The following is a 24,358-nucleotide window of genomic DNA, read 5'->3' on the forward strand; positions in this document are numbered from 1 at the left end:
GGGAAGAGGGTGGTGCTGGTACAGCACCCTCCACCAGTACCTCTGGTGCTTGCTCAGCTCCTCCCAGCCCACATTTAACTGGAAGGTGAAGTGGACATTCAAAATATTTTCAGATGTACTAGTGACCTGAGCTTTACTGTGAGTTTTTGTGGCCAAGATTTAACTGGCATCTAATCTGACTATTTAAAGAACTATCACAAGTTAAATCTTAATTTCAACGGTCACTATTGAAAGATTTATGACCTATAGAGGGTAAAAAAAAAAAAAATACTATTCAGTGATACAACAATAAATGATAAGTAATGAAAGACACAACTTCTAAGGCTTTCATATATTACATTAACTATTAAAAGTCAGGAAAAATGGAATCTTTCAAAATCAGATTAAGATAGCATAAAATTTTAATTACCTTTAATACTTACTTTTGTAATCCCTGTAACTGGTTTTTAATGGTTCCATGGATCATTTTAATGAAGTTTATATTCCAATTGAAGAGAGAACTAAGAAATCTTCGTCCCTACAAATAAAAAATGTATAGCATTCAAATTGTATTTAAATAAAAACTTCCAATAATAATTCTATTAAAGCTAGCTGTTCCTAAAAAGGAAGTGCAGCTGTAACCTGGATGTATGCACAGGAATGGAGTTGGGAAGGCTGCAGGTGGTGGCTCTCGTCCGCAGAAGCCTGTGCTACCCTGGAGCTGCAGAGTCTCCTGCCCTGGGATGGAGTAGAGGCTACCCTGAGTGCCTCTGTTCTGGCAGAACCATACAGACTCAAACCAGGGGTCCATAAACATTTCATTCTGGCTCCACCGTGGATAGGAGGTCCAGAATCAAAGAATGAGCCAAGCATGGTGACATAGGCCTGTAATACCAGTGACTCAGGAGACCGAGACAGGAGGATCACAAGTTAGAGGCCAGCCTCAGCAACTTACTGACACACTGTCTGGGGGGAAAAAAAAGAGCTGGGGATGTGGCTCAATGGTGAAGTGTCCCCTGGGTTCAATCTCCAGTACCAAGAAAATAAATAAATAAATAAATAAAATGCCTAAAATGGAACTGAGTAACAGTTTACTTAAACTGTGATAAATGAAAACACTTGAGTCAGTCTGGGGGCTGACACACCTGCAATCCCAGCAACTCAGGAGGCTGGGGCTGGAAGACCCCTAGTTCAAGGCCAGCCTTAGCAGCTTCGATAGGCCACAGACAACTTAGCAAAATTCTGTCTCAAAATAAAAAATAAAAAGAGCTAGGAATATAGCTCAGTGGTGGAGCACCTGAAGTTCTATTCCCAGTACCGAAAAAAAGGAATTAGGCTCAGTAGATAAGAGGTAAGTGTTTGCCAAGTGAGAATTCGCATACATACTGAGCCTGAGCATGAGGACATTAATTACACCTTGTAAGATCGATTTATGTACATGCTACTAGACTACAGCTGCACTATGAGCTAAGAGTACAAATCCGCACACTGCCCTTGAACTTACCGGTGAGCACAGCACGGTCTCTGCTGCTCACCAGCACCACTACAGGCAGCGTGGCCCTGAAGAAGCAGCAGGCTAACTGGAAGGAGGCCAGTAGGGTGGTGTGGCTCAGTGGCAAAGCACTTGCTCAGCATGACAGAGGCCCTCAGTCCAAGCCCCAGTGCACACAAAGCCAAACCAAACCATGTTAAGAACAGCAGTATCCAGTAGGAGTAGACAGCATGGAGGGCAGGGCTGCTATAGCTCAGTGACCCAAAGCTCACCTGGCATGTGCAGGCCCAATCCCCAGAAGAGTTGTGGCTCAAAATGACTGGAAGTGAGTTGACTCAATCAGTGACTGATTAGGAAACAGCAGGGGTATTCTACACTCACAGGAGCACAAGATTTAAAAGGGGGTGTGGGGGGACACAACAAGCCTAAGCCTATGCCACACACCTGCACACAGGTGTGGGATGAACAGGTGCAATTCAACTGCTCACGTGAGTTGATGTAAATAAACAGATTGGCATGACTCCCCGTTTTTTGTTTGTTCTTTTGGTACCGAGGATGGAACTCAGGGGCACTGGACCATTGAGCCACATCCCCAGCCCTGTTTTGTATTTTATTTAGAGACAGGTTCTCACTGAGTTGCTTCGTGCCTCACCAATGCTGAGGCTGGCTTTGAACTTGTGATCCTCCTGCTTCAGCCTCCTGAGCCGCTGGGATGTGGCTCAATGGTCCAGTGCCCCTGAGTTCCATCCTCGGTACCAAAAGAACAAACAAAAAACGGGGAGTCATGCCAATCTGTTTATTTACATCAACTCACGTGAGCAGTTGAATTGCACCTGTTCATCCCACACCTGTGTGCAGGTGTGTGGCATAGGCTTAGGTTTGTTGTGTCCCCCCACACCCCCTTTTAAATCTTGTGCTCCTGTGAGTGTAGAATACCCCCTGCTGTTTCCTAATCAGTCACTGATTGAGTACAGATGTACACCACTGTGCCCGGCTGTGACTACCCTTATAACTTCTTTCCTCTCCCAAACTTCCTAACAATCCTGGAGATGAGGGTGTAGGATGTGTCTGGAGTCCCTCCAGTAGCAACAGTGTCATACAGCAACCACAGACAACCCAAGCTGAGTACCTCCCTGCACGCTCACTCATGGGCAACTGCACTGGCTGTTTCCCTAGTATAGCCTCATCTGTTCCTCGCAGGGAGGCTGTGACAGGGCTGCTCTGATCCTGGTGAACACTGAGGCCCAGTTATCTGACTAAGGTCCCAGCCTACCAGGCAAACAAACAGGGATGAGGACACACACTCTCAGAGGCTGCACACCCAGCAAACCTGTCATCCCAACAACAGCTGTGGGACCTGGAGCAGGCAACTGTTTCAGAGGAGGAGGAGGATGCCCTGTCACCGTCTGTCGAGCTACCAAAAACCCAAATAGGCTGTGTCAGAGCAGCTTCGAACACAGCAAGGGCACACAGTCCACACTAAACGCACACCACAGAGCCATTCCAGTTTTTAATTCTCTGGTAGCCACATTAATAAAAGGACATTGGTTTTAATAGTATTTTATATAAAGCAATGTACCCAAGGGGCTGGGATATAGCTCAGTTTGTAGAGTGCTTACCTTGGGTTCAATGCCCAGCACCACCAAAAAAAAAAAAAAAAAAAATGGAAAACAATGTACCCAAAACATTTTTTCATGTAAGTCCTCATATTCACATGCATCTTACATCTAAGGCACATTTCGATTTGCACTGGCCAAGTTCCTGATGCTCAGTTGCCTTGTGTGAGCACCCTCAGGACAAGCAGGGCATCAGGCCACAAGCCTCCCTTGGAATTACTGGATGGGTGAGAAAGGGAAATGGAGAACCCTACGAGGACAGTCCTAAGCACATGCTGGTTATGGCGGGATCAAGGCACTGGGTGCAGTTCAGTGGCAGGGAACTAGCCAGAACGCAGGAGGCCTAGGTCCAAGCCCCAGCAATGTGGTAGAAAAAGCATTGGCTGGGAGTATGGATCAGTGCAAGACCGCGAGCTCAGCATGTATGAGGCCATGCATTCATCCCCAAACCCCCAAAGAACAAAGAATCTGGGCAGAAGTCAGATCTCATCCACAGGAACAAACTTTCTCAGCCTCATTTTTTTTCCCCCCAGTTTTTGTAGTTGTAGATGGACAGAATGCCTTTATTTTTATTTGCTTATTTTTTTAATGTGGTGCTAAGGATCAAACCTAGTGCCTCACACATTAGGCAAGTGCTCTGCCACTGAGCTACAGCCCCAACCCTCCAAGCCCTATTTTTAACCCTCTTAATTTAAAATGCAATTTATGCCCCCCAGGATTCACAGAGACTCCTGTTATCATCTGACCAAGTGACAAACTAAGCAAGGACTTGTAAAGTATTTGCTTTGACACTGCCCTGCAGGAAACACAACGTGTGGTGCCTATGGAGGTCTCAACGGTTGAGCCTGCTCTCCCTGGGAACCAAGACTACGCAACAGCAGCCACATAAACTGGGAAGAACATCTACTGGGAGGTAGCCAAAGAGACCAAAGCAGAAAAACCCACTTACCTCTTCTTTCTTGACATAATTAACATTTATGAAACACTCAAGCAGCATATCTTTGATTTCTCTACTTTCCTCCAAATTGTAGTCAAAGCAGTACAGAGCTTGATGAACACGCCAGAGCCGACATATGTCTGCACCCTAGGAACAACAAGGGAAAGAAAAACGTTATACTTGTTTTTTGGTTGTTTTAATGAATGATAAGGTCTTATTTCAAAGTATATTTTATGTCACAAATAATAATTATAGATGAATCATCAAAAAGTAGGAAATAGTGACAAGTGAAAACAAATCTTAAAAATTTGTGATCCCCCTTGGAGCTCTAAAGAACTTTGTTTATTTTAGCATTAGGGATAGAACCCAGGGGTGCTCTACCACTAAGCCACATCCTCTGCCCTTTTTAGTTTTTGAGACAGGGTCTTGCTAAGTTGCTTAGCATCTTGCTAAGTTGCAGAGGCTGGCCTTGAAGCTGTGATTTTCCTGCCTCAGCATCCTAAGTTGCTGGGGTTATAGACATGTGCCACTATGTCCAGCCCTAGAGAACATTTTTGTAAAACAGACAAAAGCAATCAGAAATCAGTGCTATTCACAAGGATGAGGATGTTGTCCCCTTAGGCCAGTGCAGCAGCTGTTACCCATATCTGCCAACTAAGCTCCTGCAATGTAACAGTGCAACTAGGGAACCAAATTCTTCATTTTTTTACATTAAATTGAAAAACTCTCAAGTGGTCAGTGGCTACTTAAAAATGGAGTATTGATTTAAAAGCTAAGTGGCACAGAAAGTGGATTTTAAAAAAGACAAATCAGTGATGGCATAAATTCTCATGGAAAAAAAAAAGTTTCTCAGTTAATCCCTTGTCCAGCAGGGAAAATGACTGAGCCGAAAGGCTTTCTATTCTAATACTCACTGCTCTTGGATGGGGTCTAGACACAGAAGCCCAGATATGGTTGGTGGGAACTCAATAGGTACAAGCTTTTAGAAAACCCTCAAAAGCCATCAAGTTAGGCAGAGGTGCATATCTGAAATCCCAGCTACTTGGGAGGCTGAGGCAGGAAGATGGCAAGTTCAAGACCAGCCTGGGCAACTCAGGAAGACCCTGTCTCAAAATTAAATTTTTTATAAAGGGCTGGTCATGCAGCTTAGTGGTAAGAGTACTTGCCTAGCAAGCTTGAGGCCTCAGGTTCCATCCCAAACACCCCAACAAAAGAAAAAACCTCAAGTTCATATCCTACAGAATCCATCCTAAGGAAGGAGATATTGGAAGTGGGTCAGTAAGAACTACCCTTGAGCCAGGCATGGTGGAGGATGCCTGTAACCCCAGCTACTCAGGAGGCTGAAGCAGGAACATCACATGTTTGAGGCCAGCCTCTGCAACTTAGGAAGATGCTAAGCAACTTTAGTAAAACTCTGTCTCAAAATGAAGGAAAAAAAAAAAAAAAAAGAACTGGGCATGTGGCTCAGTGGTTAAGCACCCTGGGTTCAATCCCCAGTACCAAAAATAAGAACTCTCGTTGGTGTCCTAAAATAACAATGAGTACCTTGGGTGGTGGAATTATGCATGATTTTTATTTCATTTGCCCAATTTGCTAAAATGTACATATGTATTATTATGTTGAGATCCAATTGTTGATTTTCAAGGACAATCATTCATTTTCTAGATTTCTGGACTGGACAGCAAGGATGAGAGCCTGAGAAACAGTCCAAGTGAAATCAGCTTTCAGAGGTGCTGTCTCCTCCTCGGCCCAGCCATGTAAAACAAACTCAGTCACCCACAATCACACCTGAATCTCAAAGGCTCCTGACCCACCCCGCCCATCCAGGTGAGGCTGTGTCTGCCCCTCAGCACTGCACACACACACACAAGCACCTCTCTCCGCAGCCCAGCCCTTCTCTCATTCTCCTGCAAACAGTAGCAGTGGAAGCTAGCCCCCTCTTCTCCCACTCTCTTCCGACCTGAATTGGTATGAGGCAGTATAGGTGGAGCAGCTGCCTCCCCACTGAAGTGACAAGAGAGAAGCCACACCCCAGAAAACAGAGGAGGAAGCCTGGCTTTCAACCTGCATGGAGCTGCCACACCCACCCCTGACTTCTACACATCTGAGGTGGTGAAGAATCCCTACATGGGGAGGCCGCCTTAGCCAGGCCTCTGGCAGCCACACAGCCCCTTTAAGTGAAGTATGCACTAAGAATGCAAACACACTGTTTTAGTCTCCAGACTCCTCCTCAGCAGCATGATAAAGGCAGTCTTTCCCAAGTCCTCCTTGGCAGGCAGGCCCTTCTCCCACCATGTGACACACAGATCCTGAATGGAGCTGTGGAGCTTTCCTTCAGATTCAGGTAGTGCATATAAAATGCCTAGAACAGAGCACAGTGGTTTCTCCATTAGTGAGCCAAATGTCACCTAGTTTCAACAGTAAACAGAATTGACTCTCTGTACCAAGACTCATTGTTAAGCAAAAAATGTTAACTTATGTTTAACTTGCCAAAGATTTATGAACATCATTTGTAGAATGTGAATGTTTAATAAAAAACTAATCTACTACTATTATAAAGACAGACACAAACCAGGTGTGGTCACTGTAATTCCAGTGACTCAGGAGGATTAGGCAGGAGGATTCCAAGTTTGAAGTCAGCCTCAGCAACTAAGTAAGATCCTGTCTCAAAATAAAAATGCCTAGGAGTATAATTCAGTGGTAAAGTGATTCTGGGTTCAATCCACATACCAAAACTAAAAAATGAAAACAACAAAAAATCTGGAATGGTTATATAAACAGAAAAGCTCAATAATATTAACTGTGTTCATACTTATCCATAGATTTCTGAATGCCATTATACAAATGTAAAATTCTGAAATTGACTGGGAACACAGCAATAACTACAAGGTTAGCACTAATCATTTTATCAGTTATTTAAAGTCAGGTGCAGTGGCACAGGCTTGAAATCTCAGCAACCTGGGAGCATAGGCAGAAACATCACAAATTTGAGTTAGGCTAAGCAATTTACCAACACCCTGTATCAAAATAAAAAAATAACAGGGGCTGGGGATATAGCTCAGATGGTAGAGTGCTTGCCTTATACACACAAGGCCCTGGGTTCGATCCCCAGCACCAAATAAATAAGTAAATACAAAGGATTAGGGATGTAGCTCAGTGATAAACTGTCTTGGGTTTTATCCCTAGTATCAAACAAACAAAAATAAAGTTATCTGGAGACTGCACAAATAAACTGGTACTAAAATTCACGAAGCATTTGGAAACTATTTTTATATTGATTTGGGTTGACTTTTTAAGATACTGTACTTCAAGAATACAGAGTAACACCACATACTAAGGACATACACAAATCTAAGTGATGGCAAGAAAGAGGTCTGACCAGACAATCTGTGACATGAAAACACACTAATCTAGTGACAGATAAGGGTTCTTGGAAATGGTCCTAAAAAAAAAAAAAATCAATCCTGAAGATAACACTGCTTTTAAAATATACTCTATTGTTATATATATCAAAAAAGAACAAAGAAAAAAATAACATTGCTTTTACATATTTTATATGTGTAAAGTAACTTTATGTAAATATTTCACAATTATATTTTTCATTAATCCAGACTAAGGCCTCCTAAGTTAATAGCTCTTGCCTTATAGTCCAGCTAAAACCTGGTAAGCATCTTGGGAGTCCACAATTTCTCCTCACATCATGCTCATGGCAGATTTAAAAAATAAAAATCAATGCCACAGGGGCAGGGGTTGTGGCTCACTGGTAGAGCTCTTGCCTAGCACGTGTGAGGCACTGTGTTCGATCCCCGGCACCACATAAAAATAAACAAATAAAATAATAAAGGTTTTATGTCCATCTACAACTAAAAAAATATTAAAAAAAAAATCAATGCCACAAACCCTTGGTGACAAATGATACTTATCTGACAGTAACACAAGCTGACAAATTTATAATCAGACACTGTCCTTCAAATAAGCTCTTGGTCACTAGTCCAGTGAGTCAAGACTGATATTCTTGACTCAATAACAGCAGTTAGCTATTCAAAACTGTTCATCTTCACCACTGAAACACCTTCACAGAGCCAAGACTGTAAGCTGCTCAGCACTTATAGGACACTCCTTTTCTGAGTGTAAGCTTTGCCATTAAGCCATTTTGCTTCCACAATGCTGAAACAGAAGGCCACTCACACTAGAGGTGCTTACCGTTTAAGATGATAGCACATTCCAAGAGGGCCTCGTAGTTCTCACTCTCATTGATCACTGGCACAGAAGCCAGAATCACAGATGTGATTGCCTGAATTATCTCTATGCTTTTTTTCTATAAATAAAAAAAAAAAAAATCAAAGCATGAGTGTATCAAATCAACTTAAAAGTTCATGTTTAAAAGAAACTTGAGGGCTAGGGATATAGCTCAGTTGTTAAAGTGCTTGCCTTGCATGCTCAAGGCCCTGGGTTCAATCCCAGCACCACAAAATAAATAAATAAGTAAAAGAAACTTGAGGGGCTGTGGTTGGGGCTCAGTGGTACAGGACTTGCCTGGCATGTGTGAGGCACTGGGTTCAATTCTCAGCACTGCATGTAAATAAAGAAAGAAAATAAAGGTCCCTCAACAACTAAAAAAATATATATTAAAAAAAAAAAGAAGAAAAAGAAACTTGATACTAAATTGCTAAAAGCAAGACACTTCTAGCTTATTTTGATGACTGAACTGAAGCAGAGTAAGTCAGCTGTCCTAGGGCTGTGGACGGAATTCAGTGGCAGAGTGCTCACCTGGCACGTGTGAGGCCCTGAGTTTGATACCCAGCAGTTGAAAATCCTAAAACAGCAATAGTGAGTGCGAGACAGCAGGCTGGGACGTAGGCAAAACTACAAACAGAACTGACTTCTAGAGTTCTTGGCTTCTGGGCTGGGGATGCCCCCAGCAGTAGAGTGCTTGCCTACTATGCACAAGGTCCTGGGCTCAACACCCAGAACCACAGCTGGGCATGGTGGTGCACATGGGTAATCCCAGCAACTCAGGAGGCTGAGTCAGGAGGATTGCAAATTCAAAGCCAGTCTCAGCAACTTAGTGAGGCACCTAACAACTCAGTGAGACCCTGTCTCTAAATGAAAATTGGGCTAGGGATATGGCTCAATGTTTGAGTGTCCTTGAGTTCAATCCCCACCCCCCCCAATCAAAAAAAAAAAATTCAGTAATGCACAATAAATACTGTATTTTTTTAATACCCCTTCAAAGGAGTAATTTTTTATTTTTAAAAGACAGCGTACCAGGGCTAGGGCTATAGCTCAGTGGTAGCACACTTGCCTGGCATGTGTAAGGCACTGGATTCAATTCTTAGCACTGCATATAAATAAATAAAATAAAGGTCTATCAACAACTAAAAAAAAAAAAAAAAAAAAAAATAGAGAACATACCACTTTTGGACCATGATCCGTCTCCATACTATCTTGACACTGGACATCCATTAATTGCCACCCATCCACCGGGCTTTCCAACAACATTTCTGTTAGCAGATTCTTCAATCTTTGCCATAATTCTTCTTTCTGTTTCCTTGATAATTCATCTAGCAACTCATTTAAGCTGAAAGGGTCAGAGGCATCCTTCTGTAAAATAAACACAAAAAAATAAAAAGTTAGCTGTATATTCTTCAAAATGTCATCAAAAGAAAAGTTTGTTAACTTAGTTACAAAAGCATGGTCACACTGGGGCTGAGGTTGTGGCTCAGTGGTAGAGCGCTTGTCTCACATGCCTGAGGCCCTGGGTTCGATCCTCAGCACCACATACAAATAAATAAAAATAAAAGATATTGTGTCCATCTACAACTAAAAAAATATTACAAAAAAAAAAAAAAAGCGTAGTCACAGTCTTCAGAAGCCTAAAAGGAGAAAAGTATAGGTACTATCAATTAGAATGGAGTGAATTCTTCCTCTTGTTCTTTCCTAGGATCTAATCTTTAGAGTTTAAATTTCACCCACTTAGCAAAACCTTCCCCTCAAATGTTCACCAACTCCAGACCTATAATTAGGTCATAAAAGAATGCTAAACAATAACAACCTCATGCAGAATGATTCTACTTTCAGTTTCTGATGTCCAACCCCATGTGGACCCTCAAAATCATCTTCTACTCCTCCTTAGACAGTGATCTCTCCTTTAGCCAATGGGACCCTTTCAGATTTCCCCAACTATCCCCTGGACCCATTTCCTCTCATTCTATTCTTCAATAGCGCAAATATAGATAGATCATTGTCAAAAAGATACAGAATTGAGGCGGGCACAGATCTATCACTGCAGCAACCTGGGAGGCTGATACAAGAGGACTGGCAAATTCAAGGCTAGTCAAGGCAACTTAGCAAGATCCTGTCTCAAAATAAAAATTTTTTAAAGGGCTAGGCATGTAGCTCAGGGGTACAGCAGTTATCCAACATGTGTGAGGCTCCAAGTTCAACCCCCAGAACCATGAAAAAAGAAAGAACTACAGAGTCCAGTTAAAGGGACTTACTGCAGCCACTCTGGGACAATCTGAGGACCAATATGGTGACATTGCCTACCAAGTCAGAACCAACAGTGTACTATTACTTATACCAACTTAATAACAAACAATAACAAACCTTACATTAGTAGCAATGGCACGCTGCAGAGTGCCGGTGAACAGTAATGGAACATGCACAACTTTACCACCATTATCACAAAGACTCAGCAAGGTTTTCAAAGGTTGCAGAAATGAGCAGGTAGAAGTCTTCTGAGAAGCAGGTCATCTGTAGCGCCAACATCTCCCCAAAGACTGCTGATGCTTAAGAAGGGAAAACAGCAGCCCCAGTGCAGACTAATGGACACCAGCAACCCACACTGGACTGATGCATGCTCTGGTTCTGACAGTGCTGCTGAAATGGTGCAGAAACTGGATCTGCTCAGACATCAGACAGACAGAGGGAAGGGTTTTCTCAAAAGCCACAGAGAGGCACTCTTAAACCCTCAGTGCTATGGAAAGAACAGGAAGGTGGAGAGATACCCAAAGAGCATGACAGCTAAAGGAAACACATGACTCTGGACTGGGCCTGGTTCAGGAAGGACTGCAGAGAAGGACACTACTAAGACAATAGTGGAAATATGAATATGTACTGCACAAAAAGGTATTACTGGAGTGTTAAATTTCGGATTTTGAAGATTCTTCTCTGTGTGTATTTGTGGTGCTGAAGATAGAACCCAGGGCTTCATGTATGCTAGGCAAGGGTTCTTCCACTAAGCTAGCCCCTAGCACTGTTATTTTATTTTGACAGGGGCTCACAAAGTTGCTGAGGCTGGCCTTGAACTTGTGATCCTCTTGCCTCCGCCTCCTTAGCAGCTGAAATTACAGGTGTGCCCCACTGCACCCAGCTTGAGGATCTTAATGTGGTTATAAAATGGAATACTTTATAAATATATACACTTAAATTTGGGGGTAAAGAGGTCTACAACTGACTCAGTGTTTTCAAACCATGTGTGAACACAAGGCTGAGGACAGGTGGCAGTGCAGCCACTGGGAGGTCTCAGTGTGCTTGGAACCATTCTTGCCACATCTCTTCAACTTTGCAGTTTTTTAAGAGGAAAGAGAATGGAGGAAACAGGGGCCTTCCTCCCTCCTGATCCTGTAGGGAAGGGTCAACCTGTGTCCCTGGGCAACATGCTCCGGCTCCACCTGTGACAAGGACCATGCGCAGGAGCTTTGTCTTTCTGGTGAGCCTCATCACCTTCACTACTTGTGTGAAGGTGCATCTGAATCTGAACCTCATGAGTTAAGGCCCCCCTCACAGCTCCACCAATCATTCCTACCAAGGTCCACAATACCCAAAGCCACTTTCCAGTCCTCACTAGGCGAGCCCTGGCACCCTACACTGATACCCTCTCCTTACCTATCCCCCTCTGTATGGGTGCTCCAGAGGAAGCGGCCCTTTTCCCACTTACAAGGTTCTATAGGACCTAACCTGGCTACAGTTCCATATTCATCCTGTGCCTTCCTCCTTCCCAAGTGTGCCCTACCTCTCCATTACTACAAATCTCTAGGGTCCCTTCAGACCTCTGTCAGATGTCACCTCCTAGAGGCCTTCTCTAACCACCAAGCCCTCCTGCCCTTCCCTGCTTTGTAAATTTACATATTTAGCTTCTCTCCTTCTGCAACTGAAATATCAACTCCATTCAGGCAGAACCTCTGCTTTGCATGCACCATAGCTCCAACTCTCAGAGCAGTGCCTGGCACACAGAAGCACTTGACAACTCTGTTGAAGGACTGAATCCCCACCAATCTGGTGGCATACACCTGTAATCATAGCTACTTGGAAGGCTGAGACAGGAGAATTGCCAAGTTTGAGGCCAGCCTGGAGCACTTTTAAGACCCTGTCTCGAGATAAACAGGGTTGGGTATGTAGTTCAGTGGTAGAGCATCCCTAGGTTCAATTTGCTGTATCAAAAAAAAAAAAAGACTCCTCAGTGCTGTATCCTCCCTGTCAGAGAGTCTCCAAAGAGGACAAAACACAGGGAACAGTCAGTTTTCCATAACACATGTTTGGAAATTTATTCCAATGCTATCTATATGTTAGGGAACTATTTGAGAAAAAATGTGAGAAATTTTATGAGCAAGAAACACCTGGTAAATGCAGAAAAGTGTACCTTGCTCAGTGGAGCCACCAGGATCACGCAAAACACACACGCCTTGGGCACCTGGCAGCCAAGTCCACCACATCTGCCTCTCAGCATAAGTACCCCATTCACTCACAGGTCCCTCCACTTCACCACCCCATCCCCTGGCCACGCTGAGTGTCCCTCAGGCTAGCAGTGTCTTTGTTTGTCTCTCGTTCTCTTCCCGCACACAGGAGGGGCAGGTATGTCATGCAAGCATAGGCACCCACTTCCACTTATAAATTCCAATATTTGTTAAGGTAAAATGTCACAGTGTAGTACTTATGTGTTTCTTAGTGACTTAACATGCATAAAACTGCCATTTTAGTAGGTTCCAGTATTGTGGGGGAGAGGTACCAGGAATTAAACTCAGGGGCATCTGACCACTGAGCCACATCCCCAGCCCTATTTTGTATTTTATTTAGACAGGGCCTCACTGAATTGCTTAGGGCCTCACTGTTGCTGAGGCTGGCTTTTTTTTTTTTTTTTTAGTTGTAGATGGATACAATTCCTTTATTTATCTTTACGTGGTGCTGACAATTGAACCCAGTGCCTCACATGTGTTAGGCAAGCGCTCTACCGCTGAGGCATAACCCCAGCCCCGAGACTGGCTTTGAACTTGTGATCCTCCTGCCTCAGCCTCCCAAGCTGCTGGGATTATAGGCATGTGCCATACCAATTTTGCAGAATGCAATGATTGTCAGCAACGCACGTGTAAACACATACCAGAACTAACTGTCCTTGGAGAGGTCACCCCAAACTGACTTATGTCAATACTACCTTTCTTTTTTTGCACGGGGAATTGAACCCATGGGTGCTCTGCCACTGAGCTACATACCCAACCCTGTTTTTTTATTTTTTATCTCAAGACGGGGTCCCACTAAGTTGCTGAGGCTAGCCTTGAACTTGCAATTCTATCTCAGCCTCCCAAGTCTCTGGGATTAAGGAATGTGCCACTGTGCCTGGAAAGTCTTCTTTAATTCTTATCAGATTGAATATGGGAAATTGTCCTTGTTACACAAAATGGAATTTCAACACTGAATTTGATGAAACCAAGCAACACATAACCTTACATATACCACTTTTATTTTTTTAACTATGAGCTACACAGGTACTTATTGTTAATAAAGCCGGTTAATTATAAACTAAAACTAACACTTCGTTAGTATGAGGCACAATTCAGAAGTCCACTGAGATGTCACTGGCTGCCAAGCTCATGGCAACAGGGGCCACTGGAGGAAAGGCGCCTTGGAACACCTGTCATCAGGAAGCCACTGATGTGCTCCCAAGTGCCACTTTTACCTTTTGATTTAAATTGATGTTAACATGTATCATCAGTTCAGCTGACTGTGGTTTTAGGAACACTGGGGCATGCTGTTTGCAACAACAGTCTTTTGGACTTTAAATACACATGTGTTGCACTCCTAACACAAACACACAAACGTCTATTGCCAAAGCCAAGAGGGCCTCCCCTTCCCTTCCACTCCTTACACCTGCACTCTGGCCCTGCAGAACCTCTCCAGGTTCAAACTGCCTACTCCAGTCCTAGGGGATCCCTCCATTCGACTGGTCCTTTAACTAGTTAACTCCTGTTTATCTTCTTCACTTAGCTCAGCCATCAACAAGCCTTTTGAATCTAAAAAATTTGCTATCTTATTTAAAATAGTGGTTGTTTCCTAAGGATGATATAAATGTATCTCATTTAGGGACATAATAATTTTGGGACTTTATATTAACACTTAACATCACAATAAAGCCAAACCACTTACGTCAAGTTGAACAAACTGCAAAAACTTTCCAACCAGCTCCTTAGACACTGCTTGTACAAACGTCTCACGCTTTTCCATGACGGATGAAACTGTTCAAATGGCATTTGTTTTGTAACCCTAATGGAAAACAAAAGCATACCAGAACTTACATTTGCAAATGTATCTTTTCCTATAAGATTTAACTTGGTATTAAATATCCAAGAACTTTGAGAAATTCCTGTACCAACTATGGTAGATAGTTTCTAAGAATACAAAATGCATAATAATCTGAAAAATGTTTTCTTCTCTGATATTATCAACATAATATCAATAATGTCATTATCAGTTGTTAATGAAGTTATCAACTAAGGAAAGAACAAATTCAAATGGCCCAAAGAAGCTCACCTCCTATCCCTTTTAGTGTTGAGAAGCCAGCTCAGGTAGATCTGAGTTAACTCAACAGCAGAACAGGTTGGTCCCCAATGATGAATTCTGAAGATTCTTCCTTTCTAAAGGGTCATTTTCCCAACAGGAGGATCCTACCTACAGTCTCTTATTATTCAGCATGAGCTTGTTATTCCAAGTGAGGACCAGGTGGCTCTGGGGACACCTGGAAACTTGTTTAGAGGTGCATTAGGCATGCCCAACCTCAGTGCCCTCCTCCCTGCCCCTGTGGATTAGAGCTCAGGGGACTCCCTGCACCCTCCTTCCCAATGAATCCTATTTACATTTACACCACTGCTAGCTACGCCCTACTCTAAATATGTCACCTAAAGATGAAGTAATAGCAAATGATGGGACATATTTGCAACAGAACCCCTCACTTTAGGAATGACAGGAAGATCAGTAAAAGAGGAGAGAATGGGAAAAAGAGGAGGCAAGGGAAAGGGGGAAAATGGGGATGTAAATCAAATTGCTGGTATGTATTGTTTTGTCAAAATGAACCCAAATACTATGTACAACTATAATGCTCTAATAAAAAAAGCCATAAAAATTTAAAACATAACTTGCATTGCTATAAATAGAGCAATATGAAAATTACTGGTGATACTTTTGAGGATAGGAAGTCATCTTAACATATAATCCTAGTTTTTAATTTCATCTTTTTTTTTTGTTTGTAGTTGAACACAATATCTTTATTTATTTATTTTTATGTGGTGCTGGAGATTGAACCCAGGGCCTCGCCCATGCTAGGTGAGCGCTCTACCGCTGAGCCACAACCCTGCCCTAGGTTTTAATTTCTAAAGTGAACAAACAAAAGTAGAATACAACCTCAGTCTGATGAGTCCCCACATATGTAAACCTACATACAGCTATCTAATCCCTCAACTCAAGTGGTTGAATGATGGGCAAAAACTCCTACAGACCAAGAAACTGAAGAGGGAACAGAGACTGGCCAGCAACAAGCTTGAAGAATAATAATGGTCAGCACCAATTCACCCCTTTAGAAAACTAAACAATAAGATACAGTAAGCACATGGAGTCACATGCCCCAGACAGGCAGATCTGAGACCCTCCCCTTTGACCTGATTCTTGTCACTTTTTCCAGTTCCAGGGCAGGGTCCTACTTGAGTCAGACCCAGATCCAGTGCTGGGTCCTTGCTAGGTCAGTCCCAGGTTCAGGGACAGATCTTCCCTAGATCATCCCAGGTCCAGAGTCCTGTCTGGATCAGTTCAGTGTCCTACCTGAGTGAGTCCTGGGTCTAGTGTAGGGACTCTCTGGTCAGTCCTGGCTTCAAGGCTGGAGTCCTGCCTGATTCAGCAAGCCCAGGGTCTCTCGTCAGTCCCAGGTCCAATGCTGGGATCCTGTATGGCTCATCCCTAGTACTAGAGTAAAGTATCTCTAGTCAGTCCCCTTGTCCAGGGCTGGGGTCCTGCCTGAGTCAGTCTCGGGCCCAGGCTGGGGTACCTCTAGTTGGTCCCCAGTCCAGGGCTGGGGTCCTGAGTCAGTCCTGGTTCCAGGGTGGGGTTTCTCTGGTCAGTCCTGGGTCCAGGGCTAGTATCTCATCTGAGTCAGTCCTGGGTCCAGGGCTGGGATACCTCTAGTCAGTCCCCAGGCCAGGGCTGGGCCTGAGTCAGTCCTGGGTCTAGGGTGAGGCTTCTCTGGTTAGTCCTCTGACGAGGGCTGGGATCCTGTCCCAGACAGTCTCCTGTCCAGGGCTGGGGTGCTACCTGAGTCAGTCCTGAGTCCAGGGTGGGATTTCTCAGGTCAGTCTTGGGTCTAGGGCTGGGATTCTGCCCGAGACAGCCCCCTGTCCAGGGCTGGGGTCCTGTCTGAGTCAGCCCCCTTAGGGCAAGGGTCCTCCTGGAGTCAGTCCCCAGCTCAGGGCTGGGGTCCTGACTCAGTCCCCTGTCCAGGGCTGGGGTGCTATTCGATTAAGTCCTGGGTCCAGGGTGGGGTTTCTCTGGTCAGTCCTGGGTCCAGGGCTGGGGTCCTTCCGAGTCAGTCTCTGGCCCGGGGCTGGGGTCCTATCTGAGTCAGTCCTGAATACAGGGTGGGTATTCTCTGGTCAGTCCTGGGTCCAGGGCTGGGGTCCCGTCGGAGTCAGTCCCCGGTCCTGGGCTGGGTCCCGTCTGGTCAGGCTCGGGTCCAGGGCCGGTTCCGCTTCCCGGTGCGGTCGGGGTCTCCGCGGCTACTCGCCCGCGGCCCGTCCGTCCCCACACCCCAAGTGCCAATCGCGGCCCCGGGCAGAGGGCTGAGGCAACCCGCCCGCGTGGCGCTGCCTGCCCGCCCGTCCGCCCGGTGCCGGGCCGTGGACCCACTCGGCTACTCGCCCGGTGCTCACCTCGCCCCAGACCCGCCGTTTCCCGCGCTCGGACCAGATTCAAACACACCCGCCGGCGCCCTAGCGCGCCCGCCCTCCTGCGCGTCATCTATGGGTGCTCTCGCGAGAGCTGTGGCGGAGGCCCCTGGTACCACCCACACTTCCGGGCGCGCAGGCTCTCTGGCCCCGCCTCCTGGGCGTGGCCTCGGGCCGCCGAGCCCGGTCTGGGTCTCGAGGCCATAGGGCGCAGCCGGCCGGTCTCCGCGGCCTGTGCGTGCGCTGACGTCACCGCGCTGGTACGTGTCCTGCCGCCTCCTCGTCGGAGGACGTGGAGGAGGCGGATGGGGGCAAGAGGGAAGAAGAGGAGGAAAAGCGGGGTGTAGGGGAAGGGAGGAGGAGTTGGAGAAGAGAAGGGGCAGGAAGGGAAGAAAGGAGTTGGGGGAGGGGCGGTAAGTGGAGGGGGGAAAGGCGGGAAGAGGCATGGGAGGATTGAGGGAGGGGAGGACTTGGAGAGGAGAGGGGCCGGAAGAGGGAGGAGGGAGGGGCGGGAAGAGGGGTGGGAGGATTGAGGGAGGGGAGGAGTTGAGACGGGGAGGGGCCGGAAGAGGAAGGAGAGAGGGGCGGGAAGAGGGGTGGGAGGATGGGGAGGGGAGGAGTTGAGACGGGAGGGGCCGGAAGAGGCGTGGGAGGATTGGGGGAGGGGAGAAGTTGGAGAAATGGGGGCGGGAAGAGGAGGGAGGGGCAGGGAGAGGGAGGAAAAGGAAGGAGGAAGAACCGGAGAGAAAGGGAGGAACGAGGGGGAAGAGTGGGAGCAGGGAGGATGAAAAGGAAGAGGATGAGTGAGGAGGGGAGGAAGGGGAAATTATGGCTGAGCAAGTGCAAGGGGCACCCACAGGTGCATTAGGAAGCCCATACCCCAAGAGGCTCTATGATGTCTGTAAATTCTTTGCCCAATATTTTATTTAGTTTTTGTCAGCTAAAAACTTGATTGGTTTTTCCAACTTTTGTTGAAAGTAGAGCCTTAGAAACCACTGGGCTTCCCAGATGTTTTACCCAGGCACTTGGGGCCATTCCCTTTTCCTTTTTCTAGGAAATTTACCAAAAAACCACTACCCAGGTACATTTGTGATGTCTGTTACTCTTCGTTTGAAGGCATATTTGCCAATACAGTTTTTTAAAATTAAAAACTGTCTACTGGGTCTAAATGTTTTTGTCAGACCTTGTACAACTACAGATTGAAATCACTAAATTTATAGGAAATGTTCTAAATAACCCACTTGTTGAATGCAGACCTCACTGTCAAGCCAGTCAGCCAAATTACAGTTAACCTTGTCCAAAAAAAAAAGATCTGGGAGAATATGAACCATTGAAAAATAGCACATTGCTATGGATTTTTAGGGTTTGGTTGTGGTGCCCCCCCCAAAAAAAAAAAAAAACTGGCAATGCAGGAATGCTCAAAGGTGAAATGATTAGATTATGAGAGCTGTAACCTGATCAGTGGGTTAATCCAAGTGATAGAGTAATCATTTGAATGGCCTAACCTGGTGTTAACTAGGGCAGGTGGGCATGGCTAGAGGAAGTGGGTCACTAGGGGATGTGCCTTGGGGATTATATATCTTGTCCCTCTGCTTCCTTGTTGCCTGTCCTAAGCTGCTTTCCTTCCCCACACCCTTCTGCCATGATGTTCTGTCTCACCTTGGGCCCAGAGCTGTGGAGTTGGCTGACCATAGACTGAGCCTCTGAAACCATTAGCGCAGATAAACTTGGTCACAGAGAACAAAGCTGACTGTTAGGTTTGGATGTGAGGTATCCCCCAAAAGTTCACATGTGAGACAGTGCAAGAACAACATTCAGAGGAGAAATGATTGGTTGAAAGAGTCTTAACCCAATCAGTGATTTAATCCTCTGATAGGGATTAACTGAGTGGTAACTGAAGTAGTAGGGTGTGGCTGGAGGAGGTGGGAATTGGGGTGTGGCTTGGCGTGTATATTTGTGTCTGACCAGTGGAGTCTCTCTCTGCTTTTTGATCATCATGTGAGATGATTCCCTCTGTCACACTCTTCTACCATGATGTTCAGCCTCACCTAGAACACTGAGGAATGGATCTGGCCTTATATGAACGAAGACCTCAGAAATTGTAAGCCCCCAAGTAAACCTTTCCTCTTTTACAGTTGTTCTGGTTGGGTCCTTTAGTCACAGCAGCGAAAAAGCTGACTAAAACACTAACACAGGTTTGAGTGTGTCCCCTCTAGGAATCTGTGTTGCAATGTGACATTGTTGGGAAGAGAGGCCTATGAAAGGTGACCAGGCCTGGAGGGCACCTCCCTACTGGGCAGGATAAGGTACCCTTATAAGAGGTCTGCAGGGAGTCTGCCCCTTTGCCATTTTGCCCTCTGCCATGTGAGGAGAAGTATCCTCTTGCAAGTGGGACCCTTACCAGACAGGGAGCCTGCTTCTGCCTTGAGCTTGCACTTCTCACCCCAGAAGGGGAAGAAATAAATTTTAGTTTTTCGTAAATCACTCAGTCTCAGCTTGGTGTGGTGGTGCATTTCTGTAATCCAAATTACTTGGGAGGCTGAAGAAGGAGGATCACAAGTTTGAGGCCAACCAGCTTCAACCACTTAAGCCCTGTCTCAAAATAAAAAGGATCGGGGATATAGCTTAGTGGCGGAGCACCAGTGAGGTCCATCCCCACGCTTCCCCCCATTTTATTTTAATAATGAACAAATTACAGAGTCAGGAATTGTAGCACAAAACACTAAGACAAGATGGTGCATCTTTTCAGATCCCCCTCCACTCCTGTCGGTGGAGGGGAGCCTGCTGCCCAGCAGACCACAGCCCCCATTTGCTGTAGTTACAGGCGAGTGCAGCCATTGCTGCAGCATGGGTCAGCGTCTCAGGCAAGGCCTGTCTTCCCAGGCTTTCTGCTTCCATCCCAGGAAGTAGAGAGGGAGCCCCAGAAGCCAGCCTGCCCCCTCCAGAGCATGTCCTCCCAGCCCACCTCCTCTCCTGCTCCACCCTCCTGCTTCTGCACTCCTCCCCAGTTCCTAAAGCCTCACACCATGTGCACTGCAAGCAGCCACCTGCTTTACCTGCCCTGTGAGGACACCCCACTCCTGGGCCACACTTTCTCATGCCCTAAGTGTCTGGGCAGGGTTTTGTTTTCGGCACTGGAGCCTAAAGGTCTTGATGAGACTGAAGTGGCACTGCCACCAGAGGAGCCAGTCCTGCCCAGAGAAACAATGTGAGCAAAATGCAGCTGGGTATTATGTAACTCAATACATCAAAAATATCACTTAAACAAGTAGTATAGAATGATGGGTGGACTACTAGGAAGTTGATGTAGCAAGGCATGGCGAGCCAGAGGAGAGAAGGAGACCCCCAGATGTGCCACACTGGGGATTTGAATCACAGCGGGGAGTGGGCAGGGATGGGGCAGCTGCCTGAGCAAGTGACCACAGTGTGCAAGACCTTTGCAGCAACAGGGGCTGTGTCTGGGGCTGCTCCTGCCACACGCCTGCCTCAGCCAGAGAAAGGCTTTGTGAGAGTCACCATGTTCCAGCAGACTCCAGACAGGAGGTGTTGGCCCTGAGTCCCCACTAAAATCAATGAGTTCTTTAAAGAGCAGACCTAGCTGGGCCTTCAAGAGCCAGTTGTGCCATCAACACAGACTAAACACTTCTCTCTCCACAATGTTAGAATTTGCTGAATGGCAATAAATTCATGGCTGCCATTTAGGGGCTGCCATTCACTGAACACCTGCAGGTCACCTGATAGGCAGGCAGCTGCTGAATCTTTCATCCCATTCTAATATGAATTTCTAATATTGATTCTGCCGGTTATCGGTGATGAATTCAGCTTCCTCACATGTTGAAGATTTATATTCCCAAATGAAGGCTTTGTTCTCTGCAACCTTGTTCTATTATCTTCATGGTGTACACTGACATGTTCCAGATGCTGCACCATTTATTCAGTACTCATGTTTTCTGTTTCTCTCATAGAAGCACTCATCTCCAGATGACTTTACCACTGTTCTTCCCCAACCAGACTTCAATCCGACCTGACTTCTAAAAGGGAACTGCTTGCCCACACTGCCCCCTTCCAGCTTGAAGAAGCCAGAACAGTCATTGTCCCTTTTCCTTAGGGTAGTAAGGAGCTCCTAAAATCGGGTGGGGGTGTAGCCAGAATTAGACAGGCAGTCAGTATAGATGGGTAAATCGAGTCAGGTCAGATCACGGAAGCCAATTTTGAGTGAGTCTGGGAAGTTGGAGACTGTCCCCTGAAGGATTGAGATGTTAATTCCTTCAGAGCCCTTCCTCCACCCTTATCAGGAACTTCCCCCTGTTCCAAACTGTTGCCAAGGTAACATGTCCCAGAAGTTGCCCCTCCCTGCAGGAAGCTATAAGGTTGTTAATTAAGCTATAAGGTTGTCCTTGACTGCTCCATCCTGCCCTTCCCACTCAGCCCACCTGTTTCCCACCTTTCGGGCATCCCACCAGCATTTCCTAGGCTTACTCACATACTCAGAAAGGAGAAAGATAAGGGGAAGAGGGCAGGAGAAGAAAGGAAATCTAGGACATATAAAGAGGGCAGAACACCGGGAGAAGTCTATGTTACCCCTTTTTAAATAAACCCTACTTCATATGCTTGCCTAGGCGTGCATCTCTAATGTTCAAATTCAACCCACCCTAACCCCTACTGATCGCTCAGTGACATCATTTACCCTGGGGTTAAAACATCTGGTCTGGTCACCTCTCCCTCTTATGGGGTGAGGACAGCCTGCCAGAGGCTTCACTCTGAGCTTGTCAGGGTGGGGAGAAGTGACTTGTTGTGTCTCAGGCCATACTGGAGGGCTCCTTAGGTGTGCCTGGTGGGACTGCAGGCTTCAAACTGGAGTTTTAAAAATGGAGTTGCTTAGGCTCAGGCCTAAGGCCATCCTCACAACAAGATGTAGGTCCATCCCCAAATTTCTTAGCTGCTTGCTTTAGGGTGGCCTCCTTCTTATTGGAGGCTAAAGTTTAGCTAAGTAATAACATAATATCTTTCCAGGGGAAGTCAAACACCTGGCATAAATTCTGAAACATCCCAATGTATTTATTTAGATCCTCCAAAAATCTCCCTGAATTTGTTCTTATCTGTTTTACGTTGGGGGCCCCCTTGATTTCTCTTCCTCAGTAGGTGATTCCATAAGGCCTTCTCTCATGGTAGAGATTGAGGTTAGGCCTGACAACACATGAAAACAAGGCACTTTCCTGATCATCTGTAATTTCCCAGTATGTCGACTAGTGGTCAATCTACACACTGATTTGAGAGAGAAGCTCCCAAATGAGTGACGGAAAATTCAAGTTTTCTCCTTCATCGGAGAAAACTATTTATCCAATATATTAGGGACATCTCCCTAAACTTGAGCTTCATTATAGTCCAGAAAACCTGTCTCTCATCACCTGGCTTTGCCAAAGTTATTTCCGGCCTCCTTTGGGAAAGTGCTAGGGTCCCAGTTTGCCTGTGCCAGAGACCCTGGGAGGATTCAGACTTAAGGGCGTTACTGCTTTCCTCCCTGTCACTATAACTCCTAATTACGAAAAACCCATGAAAAAAAGAAAATAATTGTATATGTCTTAAGCTGTTGTGTCTCTTGCCGTCCTGTAGACTAAAGGGATCTCCAGAAGGTAAGGGGACATCTGTTGGTTGTTGGCGTATAACAGACACCCCTTTCCAGAGGAGCTGAATGGAGGGTTAGTTAAAATAGAATGCCTCCCTCATGCCGCATTTTTTTTTAAAATACATTAAGTACATCTGAGCACAGAAACAGTAATGGGAGATTTTAAACTGGCTGGTGAAGACTGACTAAGTGAACAAAGGGAACTGGATGTTTTCTTACTAATCATCCCATGTCTTTCTCTCAGTCCTACAATCTGAATTGCTGGTGTTTCTGATCTGCTAAGGAAGGAGAGCATTCAGGAGGGAATGGATGCAGGGGTGGGTGTTGCGTGGCCCACAGGAGGCAAATGTAATGGGGCTTTCCCTCAATGCCATTCATCTATCAATTACCCTAGATACCCCTTAGTGGGGTCGGGAGGGGGTTCAAAAGAAGGAACCTTAGGATTTTTGCCTGAGTGTAGCTCAGGCTGGAAATTCCACAGTGGTTCCATACTCCTTCCTCCACCTCCACACATCCAAGGCAGATAGGGACTAGGATACTGTGTACTCACGCCAATTGCTCTCCAGGCCTGGACAGAAGAGTAGGAAGTGGCTTCGGCAGAACCCAACATGCCTGCTCTGTATTGAACGGGTGATTGAGAGCTTCTAGGCCGGGAAACCTTTCACCTGAGTCTTGAAGAGTGGTGGCTGCACTAACTGCATTTAAGTAGCCAACTGGTGCCCATCATTCTGCCAAAATGAAGGAGACAGAAAGATGCACCTCAAACAGATGTGGGGTGTGGGGAGAGGAGCTTACCTCGGTGTAGATCTGTGTGGAACCTCCAAATATGATACCGCTGGTTATCTGGTTATCGTTGACCAGTTCTGCTCCCTCACATGTTGAAGTCTGAACGTTAGAGAAGCACACCGAGGAAAGCATATGAAGCAGGGCTTATTTAAAAAGGGTAACACAGACTTCTCCATGAGGGAGAAGGGGGCCATAGCTGGTACCCAAGAGGTGAGGTGTTCTGCCCTTTTTATGTGTGCTAGGCTTGTTTTGTTCTCCTGCCCTCTTCCCCTTATCTTTCTCCTTCCTGAGTACATGAGCAAGCCTAGGAAATGCTGGTGGGATGGCCAAAAGGTGGCCACGTGTCCATGTGCTCCTGATTCTATCACGTTGTGCCTTCTGGTTTTACTGGGCAGATGGTGGCTGTTTACTTGTACAAATAACGTACAGAGTCATTATACTTTGGCTCAGGTATTCAGCATAGAGTAAGTAGTTCATGACCAACTACAATTCTACAGAATGGAATAACTAAGGATTATGCACAGCCTGCGAGCTGCTGTTCTGCACCTCACGGGCCCACTCAGGGCAGGCCTGGCCTGAGAACTAGGAGGAAATATTTGCAAAAAGCTCATCAGAGGGCTGAGGTGTGGCTCAGAGGCAGAGCACTCGCCTAGCACCTGTGAGGCACTGGGTTTGATCCTCAGCAACACATAAAAATAAAATAAAGATATTTTATCCACC

The 24,358-nt window shown here is 45.8% G+C and overlaps 1 protein-coding gene across 5 annotated transcripts in view; it reads right to left on the minus strand.

Annotated features, from left to right (window-relative positions):
• The window catches only part of Ncapg2 (non-SMC condensin II complex subunit G2), a 60,143-nt gene extending 42,484 nt beyond the window's left edge, over positions 1 to 17,659 (minus strand). For 3 of the 5 annotated variants that reach the window (XM_048785469.1, XM_015502361.2, XM_015502359.2), the window contains exons 1-8: positions 17,212 to 17,659; positions 16,112 to 16,252; positions 14,447 to 14,563; positions 9,440 to 9,628; positions 8,228 to 8,342; positions 6,232 to 6,386; positions 4,037 to 4,171; positions 423 to 517 (exon numbers count right to left, since the gene is read on the minus strand). In XM_048785469.1, coding sequence (XP_048641426.1) covers positions 423 to 517; positions 4,037 to 4,171; positions 6,232 to 6,386; positions 8,228 to 8,342; positions 9,440 to 9,628; positions 14,447 to 14,524 — 767 coding nt within the window. In that variant the 5' untranslated portion in view covers positions 14,525 to 14,563; positions 16,112 to 16,252; positions 17,212 to 17,659. Of the gene's footprint in view, positions 1 to 422; positions 518 to 4,036; positions 4,172 to 6,231; positions 6,387 to 8,227; positions 8,343 to 9,439; positions 9,629 to 14,446; positions 14,564 to 14,830; positions 16,085 to 16,111; positions 16,253 to 17,211 lie in introns of those variants that run through there. The other 2 variants (XM_015502360.2, XM_048785468.1) reach the window with 2 other exon arrangements.
• Between the last annotated feature and the right edge of the window lie 6,699 nt (positions 17,660 to 24,358).

This window comes from Marmota marmota, unplaced genomic scaffold (assembly GCF_001458135.2).
Source record: "Marmota marmota marmota unplaced genomic scaffold, marMar, whole genome shotgun sequence".
In the NCBI taxonomy this organism is placed as follows: Eukaryota; Metazoa; Chordata; class Mammalia; order Rodentia; family Sciuridae; genus Marmota; species Marmota marmota.